Source organism: Lethenteron reissneri, chromosome 39 (assembly GCF_015708825.2).
Source record: "Lethenteron reissneri isolate LAM-NWPU_2019-01 chromosome 39, ASM1570882v1, whole genome shotgun sequence".
NCBI classification, from domain to species: Eukaryota; Metazoa; Chordata; class Hyperoartia; order Petromyzontiformes; family Petromyzontidae; genus Lethenteron; species Lethenteron reissneri.
This window is the reverse complement of record NC_083817.1, coordinates 3,050,238-3,069,290: the sequence shown is the minus strand read 5'-3', so window position 1 is coordinate 3,069,290 and position 19,053 is coordinate 3,050,238. Positions and strand designations below refer to the sequence as shown.

The following is a 19,053-nucleotide window of genomic DNA, read 5'->3' as shown; positions in this document are numbered from 1 at the left end:
GTTCGCGGAGAGGGGTAGGAGGACGGCGAGCTCGGCCGTTGAAGGGGACCCAGGGTTTGCTTCTGCGGGGTTTGCGTAAAAAAAGTTTCGGTGCGCGGTTCGGATGAGCCGAGCGCCGCGGTGGTGGTTTCCGGGGTGAGGGGTGTAGGTCTCGGGGTGAAGAGCTCGGGGCTTAGGGGTGAGGAGCCCCGTGGCTCAGGGGTCTGACCCGGGGAGGAGCGGTGGAGACTGCTGGGCATGAGGGGGTCCCAGCCCCGGGGTTCTCGGTTCCGGAGCCGCGCGCAAAACGTTGCCTGCATCGCTGTTCCGCGGAGAGGTTCGTGCTGAAAGTGAGAGAGTGTGTGAATGAGAGTGTGTGAATTAGTGTGTGCGAGACAGAGTGTGTGAATGAGAGTGTGAGTGTGTGAATGAGTGTGTGAATAAGAGAGAGAGCGTGTGAAAGAGAGTGTGAGAGTGCGAGAGAGAGTGTGTGAATGAGTGTGCGTGCAAAAGACAGAGTGTGTGAATGAGTGTGTGAGAGTGTGTGAATGAGAGTGTGAGAGTGTGTGAGTGAGTGAATGAGTGTGTGAGATTGTGTGAATGAGAGTGTGAGAGTGTGTGAATGAGTGTGCGTGCGAGAGAGAGTGTGTGAATGAGTGTGTCAGAGTGTGTGAATGAGAGTGTGAGAGTGTGTGAACGAGTGTGCGTGCGAGAGAGAGTGTGTGAATGAGTGTGTGAGAGTGTGTGAGAGTGTGTGAATGAGTGTGTGTGAATGAGAGTGTGTGAACGAGTGTGCGTGCGAGACAGAGTGTGTGAATGAGTGTATGAATGAGTGTGTGAGAGTGTGTGAATGAGAGTGTGTGAATGAGTGTGTGAATGAGAGTGTGTGAATGAGTGTGTGAGAGTGTGTGAATGAGAGTGTGAGAATGAGAGTGTGAACGGGTATGACAGTGAGCAAGAGTGTGTAAGAGTGAGCGTGCGATATCGTGATTTGTGGCAGAGTGCCTGCATACGTGTTTGTCCGTGCTTATCTGCGAGTCGGAGTTAACTACGTAGAATATGTATATATGTTAGTATTGAGCGAGTGAATGTGAGTGTGTGTAACTCTGTATGTGAATTAACAAGATGCTTGAACTCTCGTGTGAGTGTGTGAGAGATTGTATGGGGAGCGGTGGTTCAGTGATTAACGCGCTGCGCTACAAACCTCGCGACCGGATTCCATTCCCGTCGGATGATTATCTGAACCGGTACTGGGCCTCCCCTAGGTCGACTCAGTGTGAAATGAGTGCCTGGTGCGGTGTGTAAACATCGCCACCCACCTCCGCGTGTGCCGTTCCGGCCTTCACAGGTGCTCGCTAACAGCTCTTGCCCCAAAAGTCTGTCAAGGCTACACGGGGGATCTTCGTGTTGCTAAATGAACGTGGGAGTGTGGAGATGAATGAGTGAGCGCGCGTGTGATTGACAGTACAGTATCTGTATGTGTGTTCACGATTGTTTATTTTGATACATCAGTATTTCTCGCGTGCTCTGCGTGCCTTTACGTAAGAGATGATAGCTAACGACACTTGCTCCGACGAATCTGTGTGGCTATAGGGGTGTCTGTATACCTGTGTTTGAAAGAGTGTGAACGTGCTGCCGAATGAGTTAGCGTGCCGGTGTGAGAGTGAATGAGAGTGAATGTTGTTGGTGGATGTACGAGTGAGCGTGAATATGGGCAGCGGTGATGTATTGGTTGTGGCTCTGCGCTACGGATCCGGCTACCTGAGTTCGATTCCTCGGTGAGAGCTGCGAGTGATATCAGAACCCAGGTCCTGGGTCTCTCGTCGGTTGACTTAGCCTTAGATAAGCACATGATGCCGGTTGTAAATATTGGCACTGGGGAGATAAAGGCAGCCAGAGCGAGGTGTTGGCTTTATCCCGTGCGCCGTTCCGGACCTTAATAGGTGCTCTCTAACTGCACTTGCCCCAACAGCCCAATGTCGGCAGCACGGTGGAAGCTTTGCATTTTTCATTGTATCTGCAAATGTGTGTACGAGTGTGCAGATTGAATGTTGGGGATCTCGTAAGCGTGTGTTATTATTACACATGTCAAGATGTGTATACATTAGAACGCGCTTGTGTGTATGAATGCGCGTGCGCGTCGGTGTGACTGTTCCACGCACGTGCGTGCGATGGTGCGCGCGCGCGTGTGTGTGTGTCTGTGTGTGGGGATGTTATTGAACGAGTGTGCCTCTGGAAGAGCGCGTGTTGGTGAACGTTGCGGCCCTCGTAGGTTCTCGCTCACAGCACTTTCCCCAAGCAGTCTTGTGAGGCTGCGTGTCTGTGGAATGCGTCTTTGTCTTTGTCGGCGAATGAGTGCGCGTGTGAATGTCAGTTTCGCATCATTGTTATGTTGGCGTGTGTACATCTGAGTGTGAGAATGCAACTATGCAAACTCGTTACATGAATGAGTGTGTGTGATTGTGATTGTGCGTGTCTTTGAGCAGCAATGCTTGTTGTATGAGAACGTGTGTGCCTGTGTCTTCAGTACGAGTTTGTGTATTGCTGCGAGACGTGAGACGATATCCCCGCACTGGTGTGTGATTTGAGCACGTGTCTGTACGAGACAGCGCGCAGGTTGTCTGTGCATCTTTCAAATCACTCGATTGGGATTGCACACTTAGCAGCAGCAGTAGCAGCAGAAGTCATCGGCCTCTCTATTGTCAAACTAATGCCCCTATTGCCTGGCCAGGCGCTGGGTCACCTCACCCCGCGCACAGGGACAGCTGCCACCGGGGGTGCCCTTTGAAACACGTGTTGGGATGATGCCGATGTCGTGACGTGGGAATCGGTACGAAGCTCCGCATCGTGGACGAGGAGGAGGAGAAGGAGGGCGGCTTCATGAACACACAAATCGGTATCGCGATCGGTCCATTTGTCGGGCAGCACCAGTGACTAACAGCGCGCTCGTGTGCGTGTGTGCGTGCGTGTGCCTCTCGCTCTGCCGCTTCGCCAAACGCAGGGGGTCCCGGCTCGCTCCTGCACCCCAGCTCGCCTCCGGGAGCGCCTGGAGGCCGCCTCCTTCTCGCTGGGATGTAAACTCCAGCGCAACTGCGGCAAGGCTCTGTTCGTGGGCGTCCTCGCCTTCTGCGCCTTCGCGGTCGGGCTGCGCGCGGCGAGGATGGAGACGGACGTGGAGGCGCTCTGGGTTGAAGGTAACGCCAGCGGCGCCATTTGGAGAGAGAGCCTTGTGATGTGTGTGATGTGTGGATGCGTGGCTCTCCCTCCCCCCTACCACCTCCACCCCCCTCTCTCCACGACTCCTACCCCACCGGCTCAGCCCGGGCCAGTGGGCGCTCCGTGTGTGGTCCGCGTGCGTGTGGCTGGCGGGAGGGAGGGAGGGGGGATCAGGCGCTGGGGTTTGGAGCGAGGTGGGAGGGTGAGTGAGTGGGGGGAGAGTGTGGGGGGTGGGGAGGGTGGAGGACGCGCACAGGGGCAGAGAGAGAGGGAGGGAGGTTGGGGGGGTGCTGAGAGGAGAGACAAACAGAGAGAGCGGTAACACAAGCGCACACCACAAACTGTAAACACAGGGCTCGCACATAAACACCACGAGCCACAGACAAACAGCACGAGCGCACACCGTACGCGACACACTTGACACACACACACTTGACACACACACACTTGACACACACACACACTTGACACACACACACACTTGACACACACACACACTTGACACACACACACTTGACACACACACACGCCTGACACGTAACTACAACAATTATACACACGGAGCCAGCCAGACACGCCGCAGACTTTACACACAAATGTACAGAACTTTACAGGGGCCATGCACACCATCCACGCCACGAGAGACGCACACACACACACGCGCACGGACATCTACACACACGCACACCCGCACTGCACTACCACTGCACACACACACACGCACGCACGGACATCTACACACACGCACACCCGAACTGCACTACCACTGCACACACACACACGCACGCACGGACATCTACACACACGCATACCCGCTCTGCACTACCACTGCACACACACGCACTGCCCTACCACTGCACACACACGCACACCCGCTCTGCACTACCACTGCACATACACACACGCACGGACATCTACACACACGCACACCCGCACTGCACTACCACTGCACACACACACACACGCGCTCTCTCACAGCTGTGCGCTCTCTGGTGTTCTGCTGGTGGCTCCAGCGCGCTGCGCCGAGGGCTGACGACACAGCCCCCCGCTCTCTGCTTACTCTCCCTGTCTCTGCCCCCCACCCGCCCGTGTAGCCTGCGTCCCAGCATTGCCGCACACACGCGTGTGTCACGTGTGCGTGTGTGTCCATGGGCTCGGGGAGCGGCACTGTAGCGGTGAGCGCGCTGCGCTGCGAACTCAGCCACCAGAGTTCGATTCTCGCTCATGGGTCACCGACACCAGTGATGATTCTCTGAACAGGTCCTGGGCCTCCCCTAGGTTGACTCGGCCTCAAATTAATACCTGGTGCGGTGTGTAAACATCGCCACGATGGGAGACAAAGGCGGCCAGCCGTGGTGCTGGGCGACCACCCACACGTGTGCCGTGCCGGCCTTCAGAGGTGCTCGCTAACAGCACTTGCCCCAAGGCTATACGGGGGATCTTTGTCTTTGTCGGTGGGCTCTCGGCTGCCTATAGAGTGGCTGGATTGGTTCGCGATAAGCACAAGTAGATAAGAGCGAGAGAGATGCATGCGGGAAGGTTGCGGTAGGGTGGTGGTGGGGGGGGGGGGGTATTCGTGCTGGGAGGGATGCGGGAGGGAGCAGAAAGGGATTCGAGAGTGCAAATGAAGGGGATGCGGGATGGACAGGAGCAGGATGCGGGGAGGAGGAGGGATGCGGAAGAGAGAGAGAGATGGGGGGGGGGGTATGCGAGAGGAAGAGCCGTTCTCCGCTGCTCTTTTCCTCTCCAGCCGACACAAAGTTGCGCTTCTTCCATTGTCGTGGTCGCGGCTTTAAAGGCGCCGCGCGCACTTTTACGCAGCGCTCCTTGCTCCGGGATTTTATATAAAAATATATATATATTTTAAAAATCTGTCCGAGTCGTGGCGATCGCTCGAGTTGAGTGGCTTCGTGGACGCACGAAAGGGCGTTGCGGAAGAGCAAAGTCACGGACGGAAGTTGACCCGGGGCGCCTTATATTGAGAAGATGACGAGGATGCCATTGTTCGGGGCCTTTGTCATCTCGTTGGCGACAGAGAACTCAGCTTGTCAATGTCACCGCTTCACCTGTCACTCATTCTTGGTGATCGCAACACTCTCAGCAGGAGCGTTGCCTCGTCCACACGCATCGCCATGCCACTAACCATCAGAGGTGTGGTTGCGATGTCATCACCGTCTCACCCATCACCCTCCCCGGTGTCTCTCATCGTCTTCCTCTGTCTCTCCGCATTTCTCTCTTTGCCTCGCTCTCTCTCTCTCCATTCTCCCGTAGCGCTTAGCATTCAGGGAGTAGTAACGTGGGGGGGAGGGGGGGAGAGTTGTGGTTAGAGGGGGAGAGACGGGGGAGGGGAAGTAAGGCACTAGACAATGTCTTTTGTCTGTTATTGTTGGGAGGAAGCCGCGAAGAGAGAGAAAGAGGGCGACCCCCCCCCACACACACCGCCTCGCCACCACCCTCCTCCCCTTGTAAAAAAATGCAAATTTGCAAGTGAAAGAAGCCTCCTCCTCCTCCTCCTCGCTGCAGCATTGAGGAGGAGGAGGAGAGGCAGATGCTGCGAGAATAGATGCCGTACTCTGTGCACCCCCCCGCCACCGCCGCCAGCTCCGCACGTCATGGCCACTGACTGCTGCACCGCGCTGCCCGGTTTGTTTGGAATTGCTCCGGTTTCCCTGCACCACCAAAGCAAAGACAAAGACCCCCACCACCACCACCACCCCCACCACCACCCCCACCACCACCCCCACCCCCGTGTAGCCTGTAACGAGATTTGTTGGGGCAAGCGCTGTTAGCGAGTAGCACCTATGGCAGAGGCCGGCACGGTACACGAGGGGGTGGATGTCGATGTTTCCTACACGCCGCGCTTGCTACTCATTTGAGGCTGAGGCGACCTAGGGGAGGCCCAGGACCGGTTCAGATAATCGTCACCGGTGTTGGCCGTGAGCGGCAATCGAACCCGGGTCCGTGCGAACCGCTACCACTACCGCCACCACCACCACCACCACCTACCCAGCCTCCCCACCACCTCCTACCACCACCTCCTACCACCACCTCCTACCACCACCCAACCTGCTCCTCCTACTACCTCGCCCGTAGCTCAGATCGCCCCCCACCCCCATTCCACTATTCCTTGACGACCCCCCCCCCCCGCCTCATTGTGATTGTGTCCTGCCACTGAGCAAAGGCTACAATCTCCAACTCCTGGGGGAAGCTTCTCCCGAGATGCGACGGGGATTTGTAAACCTGGCCAGGCTATAATCGATTAGGGCTTCGTATTACGCAGACATTGTGTTTGAATGAGTCCGCGCGTGCGTGTTGAGGTCACTCAAATGAGTACCTGGTACGGTGTGTAAACGTCGCCACTGGGGAGACAAAGGCGGCCGGGCGTGGTGTTAGCTACCCACCCCCTCGTTTGCCGTGCCGGCATTCATAAATGCTCGCCAACAGCACTGGTCCCAATCTTCTGTTCCAGGCTGTACAGGGAATTTCTGTCTTTGTTTAGGTTTGTGTGGGGAGCCGTATAGTGCAGCAGCTGGCACTGACCCGAGTTCGATTCGTGACGATTTCATAAACCAGTCCTGGGCCTCCTCTAGGTCGACTCAGCCTCAAATCAGTGCTGTACCTGGTGCGATGTGTCAACGAGGGAGACGCAGGCAGCCCAGCGTGGTGTTCGATCAAAGCACTTGCCGCAGCCGTCTGTTCAAGGCCACGTGGGGGATTTCTGTCTTTGTTTATGTATCTACGTGTGTGTGTGTGTGCGTGGTATGTATGTGGGGGCGATGTATGGCCAAACAACCCACCATGACGAACAAACGTGGGGAGGAATAGATTCAGCAGTGGGTTGACAGGGGGCTTAAAATTAACGAAGGCGCTGCAAAAAAAGCCTACACATGAGATCTTTGTCTTTACTTTAGGTGTACACCTATATGGGTGTGCATAGGTGCAATTGTGTAATGTGGCTAAGTGTGTGCACGTGTACGTGCGTGTTACGTGTCAAGATGCCCAGCCTGCGTGTGTAGTAACCCTGTGTGTAACATGTGGAGCGTGGGTGTTTATCTCGCGAATTCGCTGACGATGACAGACGCTGGCAAGGGAATGCGTGGCCGCACGGATGCGAGGAACACGGGGAGAGACCGCGCGAGTTATGCCCAGATATCCGCGCTTACGCTGGGCTCCAGTCAGGTTGTGGGCACGCTTGGTCTGCTTGTGTATCTGCCGTGCCTGCGAGTGAATGCGTGGGTGGGGAGCGGTAGTGCTGCGGACCCAGGCACCCCGAGTTCGATTCCCACTCACGGGCAACACCAGTGACGATTATCTGAACCGGTCCTGGGCCTCCCCTAGGTCGACTCAGCCTCAAACGAGTACCAGGCGCGGTGTGTAAACATCGCCACATCTTGTAAAAAAACAACAACCGTGCAACAACAAAAATATGACATTCGTATTTTTTTGTTTCTACTGGAAATTTAAATTTAACGGGCGCACAAATACAGAGGAGGCTCGGGGTCACAGCGTCACCCCACCACTTCGCCCTCACCGGCATTAATTAGCCTCGGCTCCTCATTGTTACGCAAATTAGCCTGTGGAGGCGCCGTGTAAGATGGGCAGAGCATGAGAGAAGCTGTAACGGGGGAGTGTGGGGGGGATGTGATCATATTTTAATATTGTGATGGTTGTCGATCAGTTAGGTGTTGCTGCTCCTGTAATACTGTGTTTTCATGTGTGCTGATCAGTGGGTTGGTTAGGGTTTTTGGGGATGAGATTTGTCAAGCCGCGTTGAGATCGGTGGTGATCGCGGGGTGGGTGGCAGAGTTCGACTCCCGGCCATGGGCAACATCAGTGGCGAGTAGCATCTTGAACCTGTGCTGGGCCTCCACTGGGAATAGATAATGAGACGGAGAAAACAAGCAAAGAAAAGTCACAACGGCCATTTCAAGGATTCGCGTTAAATGCATGACCAGAGATGAGCAGAGATGGCCAAGATGCGAAGAGAACTATAAATGTTTTGCGAGTGAGGCAGCGAGAATGGGAGCGTGCAGTTTGTGTTCCATTGTGCAGTGTAATGGCAACAGTGATTGTGTATGGACCAGCACGTGCGTCTGTTTGGATGCACGTGTTTGTGTACATGTACGGGTGTATACGCACATTCAAGAGAGTGTGTGTATGGATACATGTGTGCCGCCCTGCCTGTGTACATGGGGATGCACGAGTTCGTGTGAATATACTCTGTGTATATGCGGACATGGTGCACCTAGCCTGGCACGGGCGCTGTGGTGACGTCGCAAACTGCGGCTGTTGTGTTTTGACTTGTGTATGTGTGCACACACCTCTGTGTGTGAGCGGCTGCACGTGTGTGCGATGTGCAAACATCGCCACTGGGGAGACAAAGGCGGCCGGGCGTGGTGCTGTCCACCCACCCCTGTCGTGTGCCGTGTCGGTCTTCATAGGTGCTCGCTAACAGCACTTGCCCCAACAATCTGTTAAGGCTATATATATAGAGGGGGGTCTTTGTCTTTGCGTGTGTACGGCTGCACGTGTGTGTACGTACGGACACGTGTGCTTGTGTTGGAAAACACGAACAGCGCGATTTGTGCTCGAGGGAGCGGAGCCATCGCGCGTCGCCTCGGCCACGGCGGAAATCCGCCCCGGTCCAGCGTCTCGCGAGGGCTCCGTGCTCTGCCTGCGTCTCTGTCTTTGGCCTAATGAGCGATGGCCTGAATTGAAAGCAACATATTGTGACAAATTTATCCCTTAGTGAGTTGACGTATGCGTGAATAGAGGGCTCGGCGAGGAGGGGGTGGCCGCGATGCCTCAGTAGAGGCGAGAGAAAGAGACCCCACGGCAGCGGGAGGGGGTGGAGTCGGGGGGGGGCTTCTCTCTGGGCCCCGTGGCTGATGGCTGGGTCAGATGGTGGCTTGTTCTGATGGTGGCTGCGTTGGTGGATGTGTCTCTCGGTGGCTGGGTTTGATGGTGGCTGGGTCAGATGGTGGCTTGGTCTGATGGTGGCTGGGTCTCATGGTGGCTGCGTTGGTGACTGGGTCTCTAAGTGTCTGGATCTGATGGTGGCTGGGTCTGATGGTGGCCGTGACTCTCGGTGGCTAGGTCTGATGATGGCTGGGTCTCTCTGTGGCCGAGTGGGTTAGTGGCTGTGTAGGGTATGTGTCTGTGAGTGGGTTAGTGGCTGTGTAGGTAGGTGGCTAGGTGACTGGGTGGTTTGCTGAATGAATAATTTGGTAGGATTGTGGGTTGGTAGCTTGGTGGGTTCGTGGCTGGGTGACTGGGTGGTTTGGTAACTGAATGGTTTGGTAGGATTCTGGGTTGGCAGCGAGGTGGATTCGTAGGCTGGGTGAATGGGTGAATTCATGGCTGGTTTCACGGCCCGTTGGAGTGGCGGTTTGGTGGCTGTGTAGGTTGGCAGTTGGGTAAGTAAGCGGCTGGATGATTTGGTAGCTGGGTGGATGGGTAACCGTTGGTGATTTGGTATCGTTTGTGGATCGGCGGGTTGGCGAATCGGTGCCGTTCATTGCGCTGTCGCTCACGACCTCAGTTCCTGAAACCCCCCATCTATACCAAAAAAAACTAAGAAAGAGAAAAAAGAACTCCTCCCCCCCCCCCCCCCAAAAAAAAGAGAAATCTTTCGCATGGCCCCCGGCGGGAGATTTCCTGTGGAGCAGCGGGGGTGCCATTTCTACCGAGGGGTAATCCGGGTAATCCGGCCCCAGAGCACACGGCCACGCGCACACGCACGCGCAGCGCCGAGACGCCACGTACGCGGCGCGCAGACGGCGGTGTGACGGAGTCATTACCATCGTCAAGAGCACCGCCGCCATCGCCATGCTCAAATCGTTGCAGTCATTAATGGCATCATGTTGGCTCGTTTAACTGGGATCGTCACCTCAGTTTTTACCGAATGGAATCATCAAAATACTTTCCACCATCACTGTCACCAGTATAATTACAGCTGTCATTGTCGTCTTTAATTAAATCATCATGGTCTGCGCCACCGTCCTCACCACTTACCAAGACGAGGATAGCCATGACTGTCATCATCATCCTTACACTTGTCATTATCTCTGCTTACATCATCATTCGCGGTGCCAATGCTGTCACTCCTGCCCCAGCGGCTTGACACCCGCGTGTCCGTGCGTGCGTCCACTCATCCTGCGCGTCCGTCCGCGTGCGCGTCGTTCCCTCCGCAGTGGGCGGGCGGTTGAGCCGCGAGGTGTCGTACACGCACGAGCACCTGGGCCCCGACTCCGCACTGGGCCTGCAGCTGCTGATCCAGACTCCGCGCGGGGCCAACAACGAGGGGGGCAAGGACGAGGGCAACGCCGCGGGCAACGCCGGCGTGCTCACGCCCGACGGCCTCGCCCAGCACCTTCGCTCCGCGCACGCCGCCAGCCGCGTCTCCGTCAACCTCTACGGCCGGTACGTGCCCGTCGGCCCGCCCCGCCGGGTGGCACTGCCCCGCTGCTGCCACGTTTCAGGCGGCGCGTGTCCCGTGCAGGCCTAAATAGGTGCTCGCTAGCAGCGCTTTCCCCAACAGGTCGGTGTAGGTTACCTGGGTAGCTAGTGGGGAATTTGTTGAAGAGGCAGGGAGGGATGCTTGGACGTACGGATGTAAGGCAAAGTCTGTTAAGGGCTACATGGGCGATCTTTTGTATTTGCATGTGTGGGCAGTTTGTGTCTGAGTGGTAGGGCGGTGGCTATTGTACAGGACTATGACCCCGGCTATCTGGGTTTGAGTTCCGAAATTACCACCTGCAACATCATCGTTATTATTAGCATCCTTATCATCAAGAACTACAACCAACAACATTGTTATTATTATTATTATTATCATCATCATAATTAGATATTTACGCGATCTAACCTCTTATTATGGATAATTATTTTGATCGACAATCGAGGTCTTGTTCAGTTTCAGGCACCGATTGCCACTGAATCAAACCCACATCACTGTGAGTGTAGTACAGGACACGGTCCCCTAAATCTCTGCTCCACACACGATCAACGTATCCGCACGCACACACACACACGCACACACACACACACGCACACACGCACACACACGCACACACGCACACACACACACGCACACACACACACACACGCACACACGCACACACACGCACACACGCACACACACACACGCGCACACACACGCGCACGGCTTGTGTCTCCGTGTTGTGTTGGCCTCACAGCAGACACCGATTGCAGCTGCCGTAGCCAAACGCGGCCTCGCCGCCAACTGACTGACCGCCCCCCCCTGCCCCCCTCCGACCCCCACCTTCCCCTCCGCACGTTCTGCTTCCAGGAACTGGGACCTGAATAAAATCTGTTACAAACCTGGGATTCCGCTGACGGAGAACCGCGTGCTCGATCAGGTATGTGGGTGGGGAGGGGGGGGCGCAGACGCACGATCGTCTTGCGCACGTCCCGGTGCTGGTGAATGGAGCAGTTCGGCTCGAATTCGAGTGGCCGTGGGGAAGCTCCTCGTTCATGCTGCCGTTAACATACGCACCGCTCGGAAGTGATGTCGCCGCATCGAAAGTTTTTCGGATTGCGTATTACTTATATCTGCGACGCACGCACGCACGCGCTCACGCACGCACGTGCTAATCCACGCACCCTCTCGCCGGCCGCGTGGCATTGTCACCCTGACAGGCGATGGAGAAGCTTATCCCGTGTGTGATCGTGACGCCGCTCGACTGCTTCTGGGATGGAGCCAAGCTTCAGGGAGGGAAGTTTTACCTCTCGTAAGTTGATAAAAAAATTCATGCAAACACACGCACACACACGTGCATTATCTGTGCCAGGTGGCAGCCTAAAGGGAGACCTGGGCCTGCAAAGTAATACAGTAAGCATGTGAAACATTTAACACCGTAAACCTTATACCAAAAAACAATGAACGACGGGCGTAAAAAAAGAACAACCATTAAATGAACAATGATGCAGAATATAATTTTAGAACGTAATCAAATTAGTAGCTAGATAAATTGTAGCTCTGGAATAGGTTATGGCTCACAGTGGCCGAGTAACGAATCACCTCTGGGTCCCCGCCAACTCTGAGAGGTGGGGGGGGGGGAGGACTCGTTAATTCTTCCTGGATTTTGAGTGGCCACTTAAAAACTCATTATTGCGATTTAAACCATCTCATGGGTTTATTTTCTTCCACCAAACGCCAGCTGCTGCCCACCCCAGCTCAGAACATTGGCTCCTCGCTTATTTAAATAAAAACCGTAAGAATTCCACTACGGGTCTTTTTAACAACGTTGACAGTTTCGGTTTGTGGCACGGCCCACAATGCGAGCGGCTCTTGTGAATCATGCCACAGGCCCAGCGACGTGGCCCTGCTCTCATCGCAGCACAGGTCACAGTTCACGGCTGGTAGTTTCGGGGTGGTGGTAGTGGGAAGGGGGTGGAAGGGGAAGGGTGGGGGTAGGGGATAGAGCTCAGGGTGGTTGTGGGCTGGTTGGAGAGAAAGGCATTAGGCTGCTCATGATGGGCAGCGGTCATGCGCCCCACTTCCCGCCGAGGGAAATTTTAGGATTTTAGGTGTACAAACACGATGCACATCGTCCGTCGTCCGGCAGAGCGTTATTACCGCTGCACGGCCGATGGCTTTCATTTCAATGGGCTGCTGTGAGCCAGCGCTGGGACGTTGAGTAGGATTTTTGTTCCCCTCGAACCGTGAGCATCGTGGCCTTGAATCGCAGGGCCAAATACCTTTGGCCGTCACTCAAGCGTGGGTTAATTACCCCGCCAACAAACGGCGCTTCTATAAGGGGTTTTGGGTGGACGCAAACAAAAACTGCTTTTAATTGGAGACTTCTCGATGCACGCAGCTCACGACTGCTCACAGCGACCCCCCCCCCCCCCCCCACGTTTCTTCTGAGCTCTCTCCGAAGCCGTAAGGGCCCAGCGCTTGAGACCGCGATTATAATGCAGTTACCTCCGCGAACTCCCTGCTGGAATGACTGAAGAGTGGCTTACAAAGTTGGTTTATTATAAAACTATAAGTATGTAGGAGACCGCGTTTTGCAGTGATGCTCAGGCACAGTTCACGAAACTCACGAAGCGCTCGTCGCATTTGTCATCGGCATCGCCTGATCGTGGACATAAGGCACACATTTGTGAGTTCACTTCGGATGCACAAGGGAAACGGACGAAATATAAAACTGCATTTATTTTTTACACTAATGGAATTTATCTATCCAGGAAAGTCTCACTGAGCGTCAGGACTTCATTGGGATATTTGTAGCAATTCTAGTCGTTTTGCATTTTTCCAGTTCTACTTTTTAAAAAGTTTATATTTAGAAAAAGAAATAGCTTTCAAGTAATTATTAATTTATATTCCGGCCATTTTTCGTTTTCTCTCTCTCTTTTTTTCGCCCTTTCGGTTTTGTTTTAGTTTTATTTTCGTGGCGGCGTAACAAAAAAAACGCGCGCACTTTTTATTTTAGTTTTTTTGCGAGTTTCTGATTGGGCTGAGCCGGCCGGGAGCGCACAAAGGCAGGGTCCGTTAGTGGCGAGGACGTGCTCCGTCCGTCTAAGCGCAGGCCACACAAAGGGGGCTCTGCAAGGCCAATGAAGCAGACAAAATGCCAGGGAACGGCCTCCATGGACCTGCATGTTAAACAGCCCTGCCCGGGTGTGGGAATGTGGGGCTCGTGGGGGGCGAGCGTGCGTGCGCGTGTGCGTGCGTGCGTGTGTGCGCGTGCATCGACGCACACGCGCACACCCGAGCACACGGGCGAGCGTGAGTTTTGTGTGCACGCGCGGACGCGTCGTTCTCTCGTGTGCACGCGCGTGGGTTGCGCACTCGTGCCTGGATGTGCACGTGTGCCTGCACTTACACGCGTGTAGGTGTGTGCACGCGTGTGTCTTCGCTCTCTTTTGTTGTGCGTGTACATGTGCATGCGCATGTGTGTCAGTGTGCGCTACAAAATGTAAAGTTTGAAACTTTGAGGATGGATGTTTTGTTCGTGAGTTGAATGAAAGCTTCGAAGTGTTTTGCGTTTTTTTTCCTTGGGCTGGGAAGAAGCACTGACACCCAGCGCCCTGTTTGCTTGGCCGTCCGATTCCCCTTTCAAAATATAGAGACTTCTCTCCATTTGTCTGCACATTCTTATTCCCACGACCCACGTGTGAGTGTGACTGTGAGCGTGCGTGAATGCGTCTGTGTGCACGTGTGCCCGCGTGTGTGCGCTCACGTGTGTGAGCACGCCTGCACGCTTGTCTTTGTGTGTGTGTGCGGTGGTGGCTGTCATCCCCGGCCGGCCGCCCATGTGTCCCCCCTGGTCCCCTCATTATTACAAAAGTGGGGATTGCACACGGAGCGAAGGGCAGGGGCGGGGGGGGGGGAGCTGCGTGGGGAGAAGGGGCAGGGAACAGAAAGGAGTCGTGGTCTCCCTTCCCCATCTTTCCCAGTGAGTTATTTACGAGCAGCCGCTCCCCGAGAGAAACCCCCGCCCGGACCGCCCGGCTGCCAAGGAGGAGGAGGGAAAAAAAACATTCCGTTTACCCTCAAGACTTCAGCATAACAGCAATTATGTTTGATCGCGTTCAACACACGGCAGCCCTCTTCTCTCTCCCAGAGCGCGCGTCCGCGCGGGGGTTCGTCCTGCCGCGGCCGCTTGCCGGGCGTTGGCGTCTATCTCGGCGACCAGGTCCACGCGCCGCACGCGGATCGGCGGCGGCGGTGGCAGCGCCACGGCTCGGGGCGATCGCAGGGAGTGGAGGGGAAAAGGGGAGAGAGAAAAAACAAACCCCGGGGTGGCGAGGATTGGGGAGGGCGGCGAGGCCCCCGCGGGTTGGGGGCTCTTAACGACGGACAGATCATCCCCGCCGATTACGGGGTCGGCCGCCACGCTCGGCCGCGCCGCGGGGACGGATAATTCTTCATGTGAAATTGTTCGGTGGAGGAAGAAAATAATAATAATAAAGAGGGGGAAGGAGGCCGTGCCCCCCGCTGCCTCCTGAACGCGCTCCAGAAAATCAGACGTGGGGTTTTGTCGTCGAACGTTAACGCACGGCGGCAACACCGGTCTGCGACGTCGATATACATTTTTTTGTTTGTTTGCTGAAACTCCTTTTGACAGGAATGTATCAAGAGCCTCAGAAGGGCTCTGCATCTTCCCGAGCGTGAGGTCTCAGGTGGTGACGGTGCGGGCAGGTGCTGTCCCCTCGTATGCGTGGACTTGTTCTGGGCCAAACTCTCGTGAATGTAGTTGTCCAAATATCACAAGAAATGACATTCCTGAAAGAAAAAAAAATCTAGACAGTGAGGATTTCCTGGGTTAATAATTGGCATTGATCTTATCACATTTACACTAACTCCTCCTCCTCCGGTATTGCGGCAGGAGCACACTGGAGTACCGCTGGACCAACCTGGACCCGCAGGCCTTCCTGCAAGGCTTCCAGGCTCTGCGCGACCTCGACCTTGGCGACCTTGAGGAGCTGCTGTCCCGGGCCGAAGTCGGCCGCGGCTACGTGGACCGGCCCTGCCTCGACCCCACGGAGCCCGACTGCCCTGCCAGCGCCCCCAACAAGCAGCGCCGCGAGGTGAGAGGTCACCGCGCGACTTTTTCTTCCCTCAAGCCGTCGGGCACTCGGCTCCCGTTCTCGCGAACGCCTCTCGGGTCGCGCCATCTCATGGTGACGTCGGTTGGAAGTGAATCCGACGGACGTACATCCAGGACATACATCTGTCTCTCTGTTGTCGCGGGAGATCGCACTCGTTTTTGTCCTCGTCCCAAGCCGACGATCACAGCTTGCTTTCTCTCCGTCGCCCGCCCGCCGTAGCCTCTGGACATTGGGCGGGAGCTGTCCAAGGGCTGCCATGGCTTCTCGCGCAAGTTCATGAGCTGGCAGGACGAGCTGATCATCGGCGGAGCGCGCCACAACAGCAGCGGCTCGCTGGCGAGGTGAGCATCTCGCTCGTTCGGTCCGGTGATAGCCTCACTCCCGTAGGCGATGGTGGCAACTAGGGATGCCACCTGTCGTGGTTTTCCCGAGGGACATCCTCTTGTTGCAGTGGCCGTCCCGGGAAATGAAAACTAAAGCCTTCCCGGGACATTCATTATTTTTTGTCAGATTGCGTCATAATAGTAACAACAAAATGCACCAATCGAGACGAGGCATTTAGGCGCTCCCCTCTTCTGCCATCAGTGAGATATTCTCCTTCCCACGACGACGTCCCGGGTTTTTTGTTGTTGCTGTTGTAAAGTCGAAGGCGGCAGCGCCGGTGCTGATGGAGCGAGCGGGTCGTGTGCTTGTCGTGGTGTGCGCAGCGCCGAGGCCCTGCAGACCATGTTCGTGCTGATGAACGCGCAGCAGCTCTACGAGACCTACAAGGACAACTACGAGGTGTACGACCTGCGCTGGACGCTCGACAAGGCGGCCGCCATCCTCGATTCCTGGCAGCGCAAATTCGTCGAGGTGAGACGCGAAAAACGTGCCGCGCCGTGTGAAGAAGACAACCGCTCTCACGATTTACAAACACCTCAATGAATAATTCATTGTTGGGTTAGGCCACGTAACCTTTGCCGAGTCAATGCGATGCGTTACTTCACCTACGTCAGGTGTTACCCACGAATTACGCCTCCTCGTCCGACACGCCAGCGATGGCATGCAGCTTGACTCCCTTCATCCTTAGCTTCTACAGTTTTGTCATTTTGTTGAATTAAAAAAATTACCTCCCCACGGAGATCGGCTTAACAAGCATCGCAGATCATTTGCGTGTTATTGCAATCCCCGACGGTCGTGTTAATTGTTTAAAAAAATTAATGATGGAAATTAAGATTACGTCTAAACAACGCCGAGCGATGCTTGGAGCATCTGTGAGGGTCGGTGCGGGGGTTGGGAAGCCACCGATGTTCCCGGCGGTTGTTTTGAAGCTGACCGGCGGCAGCGGTGGCAGCGCTGTGGGCCCTGCGAGCCCGCCTAAGCCCGTAAGTGGCTTCCTCGAGAAAATAGTTTTGAGAAAAGGGTCTCAGGCTGAGCGTGCTGGTCAGGTTGGGGGGTGGGGGGCAGGAGAATTGCTGAAGAAGGGAGAGAGGGAGGGAGGGAGGCAGCCGCGGGAGGGAGGGGAGAGAGCGAGCGAGGGAGGGAGAGAGGGAGGTGGGGCTCGCGTGTCACTCAATTAGTGGATCGTGCTTTGTGCGGCCCATTCACAGCCTCCCGCTGGCAACCAACGACAACATCGCAGATCAGGCCTGAGTGAGGGCCTTTAGCCGTAATGATCCACAACAGCCCATGCCTCGCTAGTCTCTTTGAGTTTGTGCTGCTTTTCTTGAAGAGTAACGCCGCCGTCGGCAGGCAGGCAAAAAAAAGGAGGCCATACATGCACCGAATTAAAATAAAAACACGTATTTTTTTGGAGGGGGGGGGGGAGGTTTGGCAAAGAAGAACGGTTTTCCATCGGCGAGCACTCCCCGCTTTGACGTACGGATCCGAAATGCGGACACTGACGAGGCAAGTGGAGACGAAAGCTGAAAAGTGCGCGATGAAGCGTGGAGAGGCACATGTTTGTGCAAGCTTGGGCAGGACACGTCGCGGCTAGGAGGATTGACTTTCCGGTTGTCGAGCCTGGCGACGGAATGACAGCAAGAGCAGGGAACACGCCCGACAGAGGACGTGCACTATGGAGATGGAGCAATTAAATCAGGTGCTAGTTGGATTGTTACATCCCATGTCTGTGAGAGATTGGGGAGGCCTTCATCCAGGAGTGTATAGATATTGGTGATGATGCAGCCATGATGGTGATGATGTTAATGATGCAGTGGTGATGATGGTTATGATGCGGCGGTGATAACGAGGATGATGACGATGATGATGACGACGACGATGATGACGATGATGACGACGACGATGATGACGACGACGATGACGACGACGACGATGATGACGGCGATGATGACGGCGATGATGATGACGACGACGATCACGCGGCGTGTTTCCCCGCGCCAGGTCGTGCACGCCAGCGTGCCCGCCGACTCCGCTCACGACGTGCTGCCCTTCTCCACCGCCACCATCGAGGGCATCATGAAGTCGTTCTCGGAGATGAGCGTGATGCGTGTCGCCGGGGGATACGTCCTCATGGTACGGGTACGATCGGTTTGGCAGATTGAATCAGACTCGGTTCGTCTCGTCACTCCAATGTGCACTCGTATTCTCTGAAACACATGCCAATCAGTGCCGCATTATCCTAGTAGCAAAAGTAGCTACATATGCTACAGGCCCCACACTTTCAAGGGCCTCGCGCTAAATGCTTTCAAGCTATAAATTCCGGTTCAGTGATTCTGCACTTGCTCTATCACTATAGTACTATACTGCCTTCAACTTTTTATGAACGACTGGGTGTTTAAGGTTAGCTATTTGTCGCATTATCTGGCTGTATAGCAAATGAAAATATTCAATTACTTTACTATGCAAGTAAAAATGCGTGTTTTAATATTTATGTGTTTTTTTTATTAATTTAGGGCCTCTTTATAACATTTGCTACAGGCCCCGCACTAGCTTAATCCGGCATTGATGCCAATGTGTGCGTGTGAGAGAGAGAGAGCGATATCAAACGTTGCGAATCGGCTTAGCGGTGGGACAGCGACCCAAGTTTGATTCCGCAACCGTGGCTTAACACGAGTGGCGAGTGATGGCCGAGAGCCACGGGTGAAGAATGGTGTAAAAAAAAACATAAACCATGACCGAGACGGAGTGGAGAGGCCTTCATCCAGCAGTTTATTGACAGCAGGATGATCAAAAGGATTATACCATTTCCATGATTATCATCATCATCATGTTCCATCACCAAACAGGTTGGTCATGCGTAATTTATACGCATACATGCGTTTCTATCCGAGT

The 19,053-nt window shown here is 55.0% G+C and overlaps 1 protein-coding gene and 1 long non-coding RNA gene across 3 annotated transcripts in view; one reads left to right on the top strand and one right to left on the bottom strand.

Annotated features, from left to right (window-relative positions):
• The window catches only part of LOC133351850 (protein patched homolog 1-like), a 59,607-nt gene that overhangs the window by 10,751 nt on the left and 29,803 nt on the right, over window positions 1–19,053 (top strand). For both annotated transcript variants that reach the window (XM_061567417.1, XM_061567416.1), the window contains exons 2-9: window positions 2,981–3,173; window positions 10,389–10,617; window positions 11,507–11,576; window positions 11,857–11,948; window positions 15,555–15,756; window positions 15,997–16,118; window positions 16,485–16,632; window positions 18,163–18,294. In XM_061567417.1, the coding sequence (XP_061423401.1) occupies window positions 2,981–3,173; window positions 10,389–10,617; window positions 11,507–11,576; window positions 11,857–11,948; window positions 15,555–15,756; window positions 15,997–16,118; window positions 16,485–16,632; window positions 18,163–18,294 (1,188 nt within the window). The remainder of the gene's footprint in view (window positions 1–2,980; window positions 3,174–10,388; window positions 10,618–11,506; window positions 11,577–11,856; window positions 11,949–15,554; window positions 15,757–15,996; window positions 16,119–16,484; window positions 16,633–18,162; window positions 18,295–19,053) is intronic.
• LOC133351851 (uncharacterized) lies at window positions 7,596–10,409 on the bottom strand. The gene is made up of 3 exons (XR_009756230.1): window positions 10,271–10,409; window positions 8,738–8,903; window positions 7,596–8,065 (listed from the first exon to the last, which is right to left on the bottom strand). It is a non-coding gene; the product is annotated as an uncharacterized LOC133351851 (long non-coding RNA).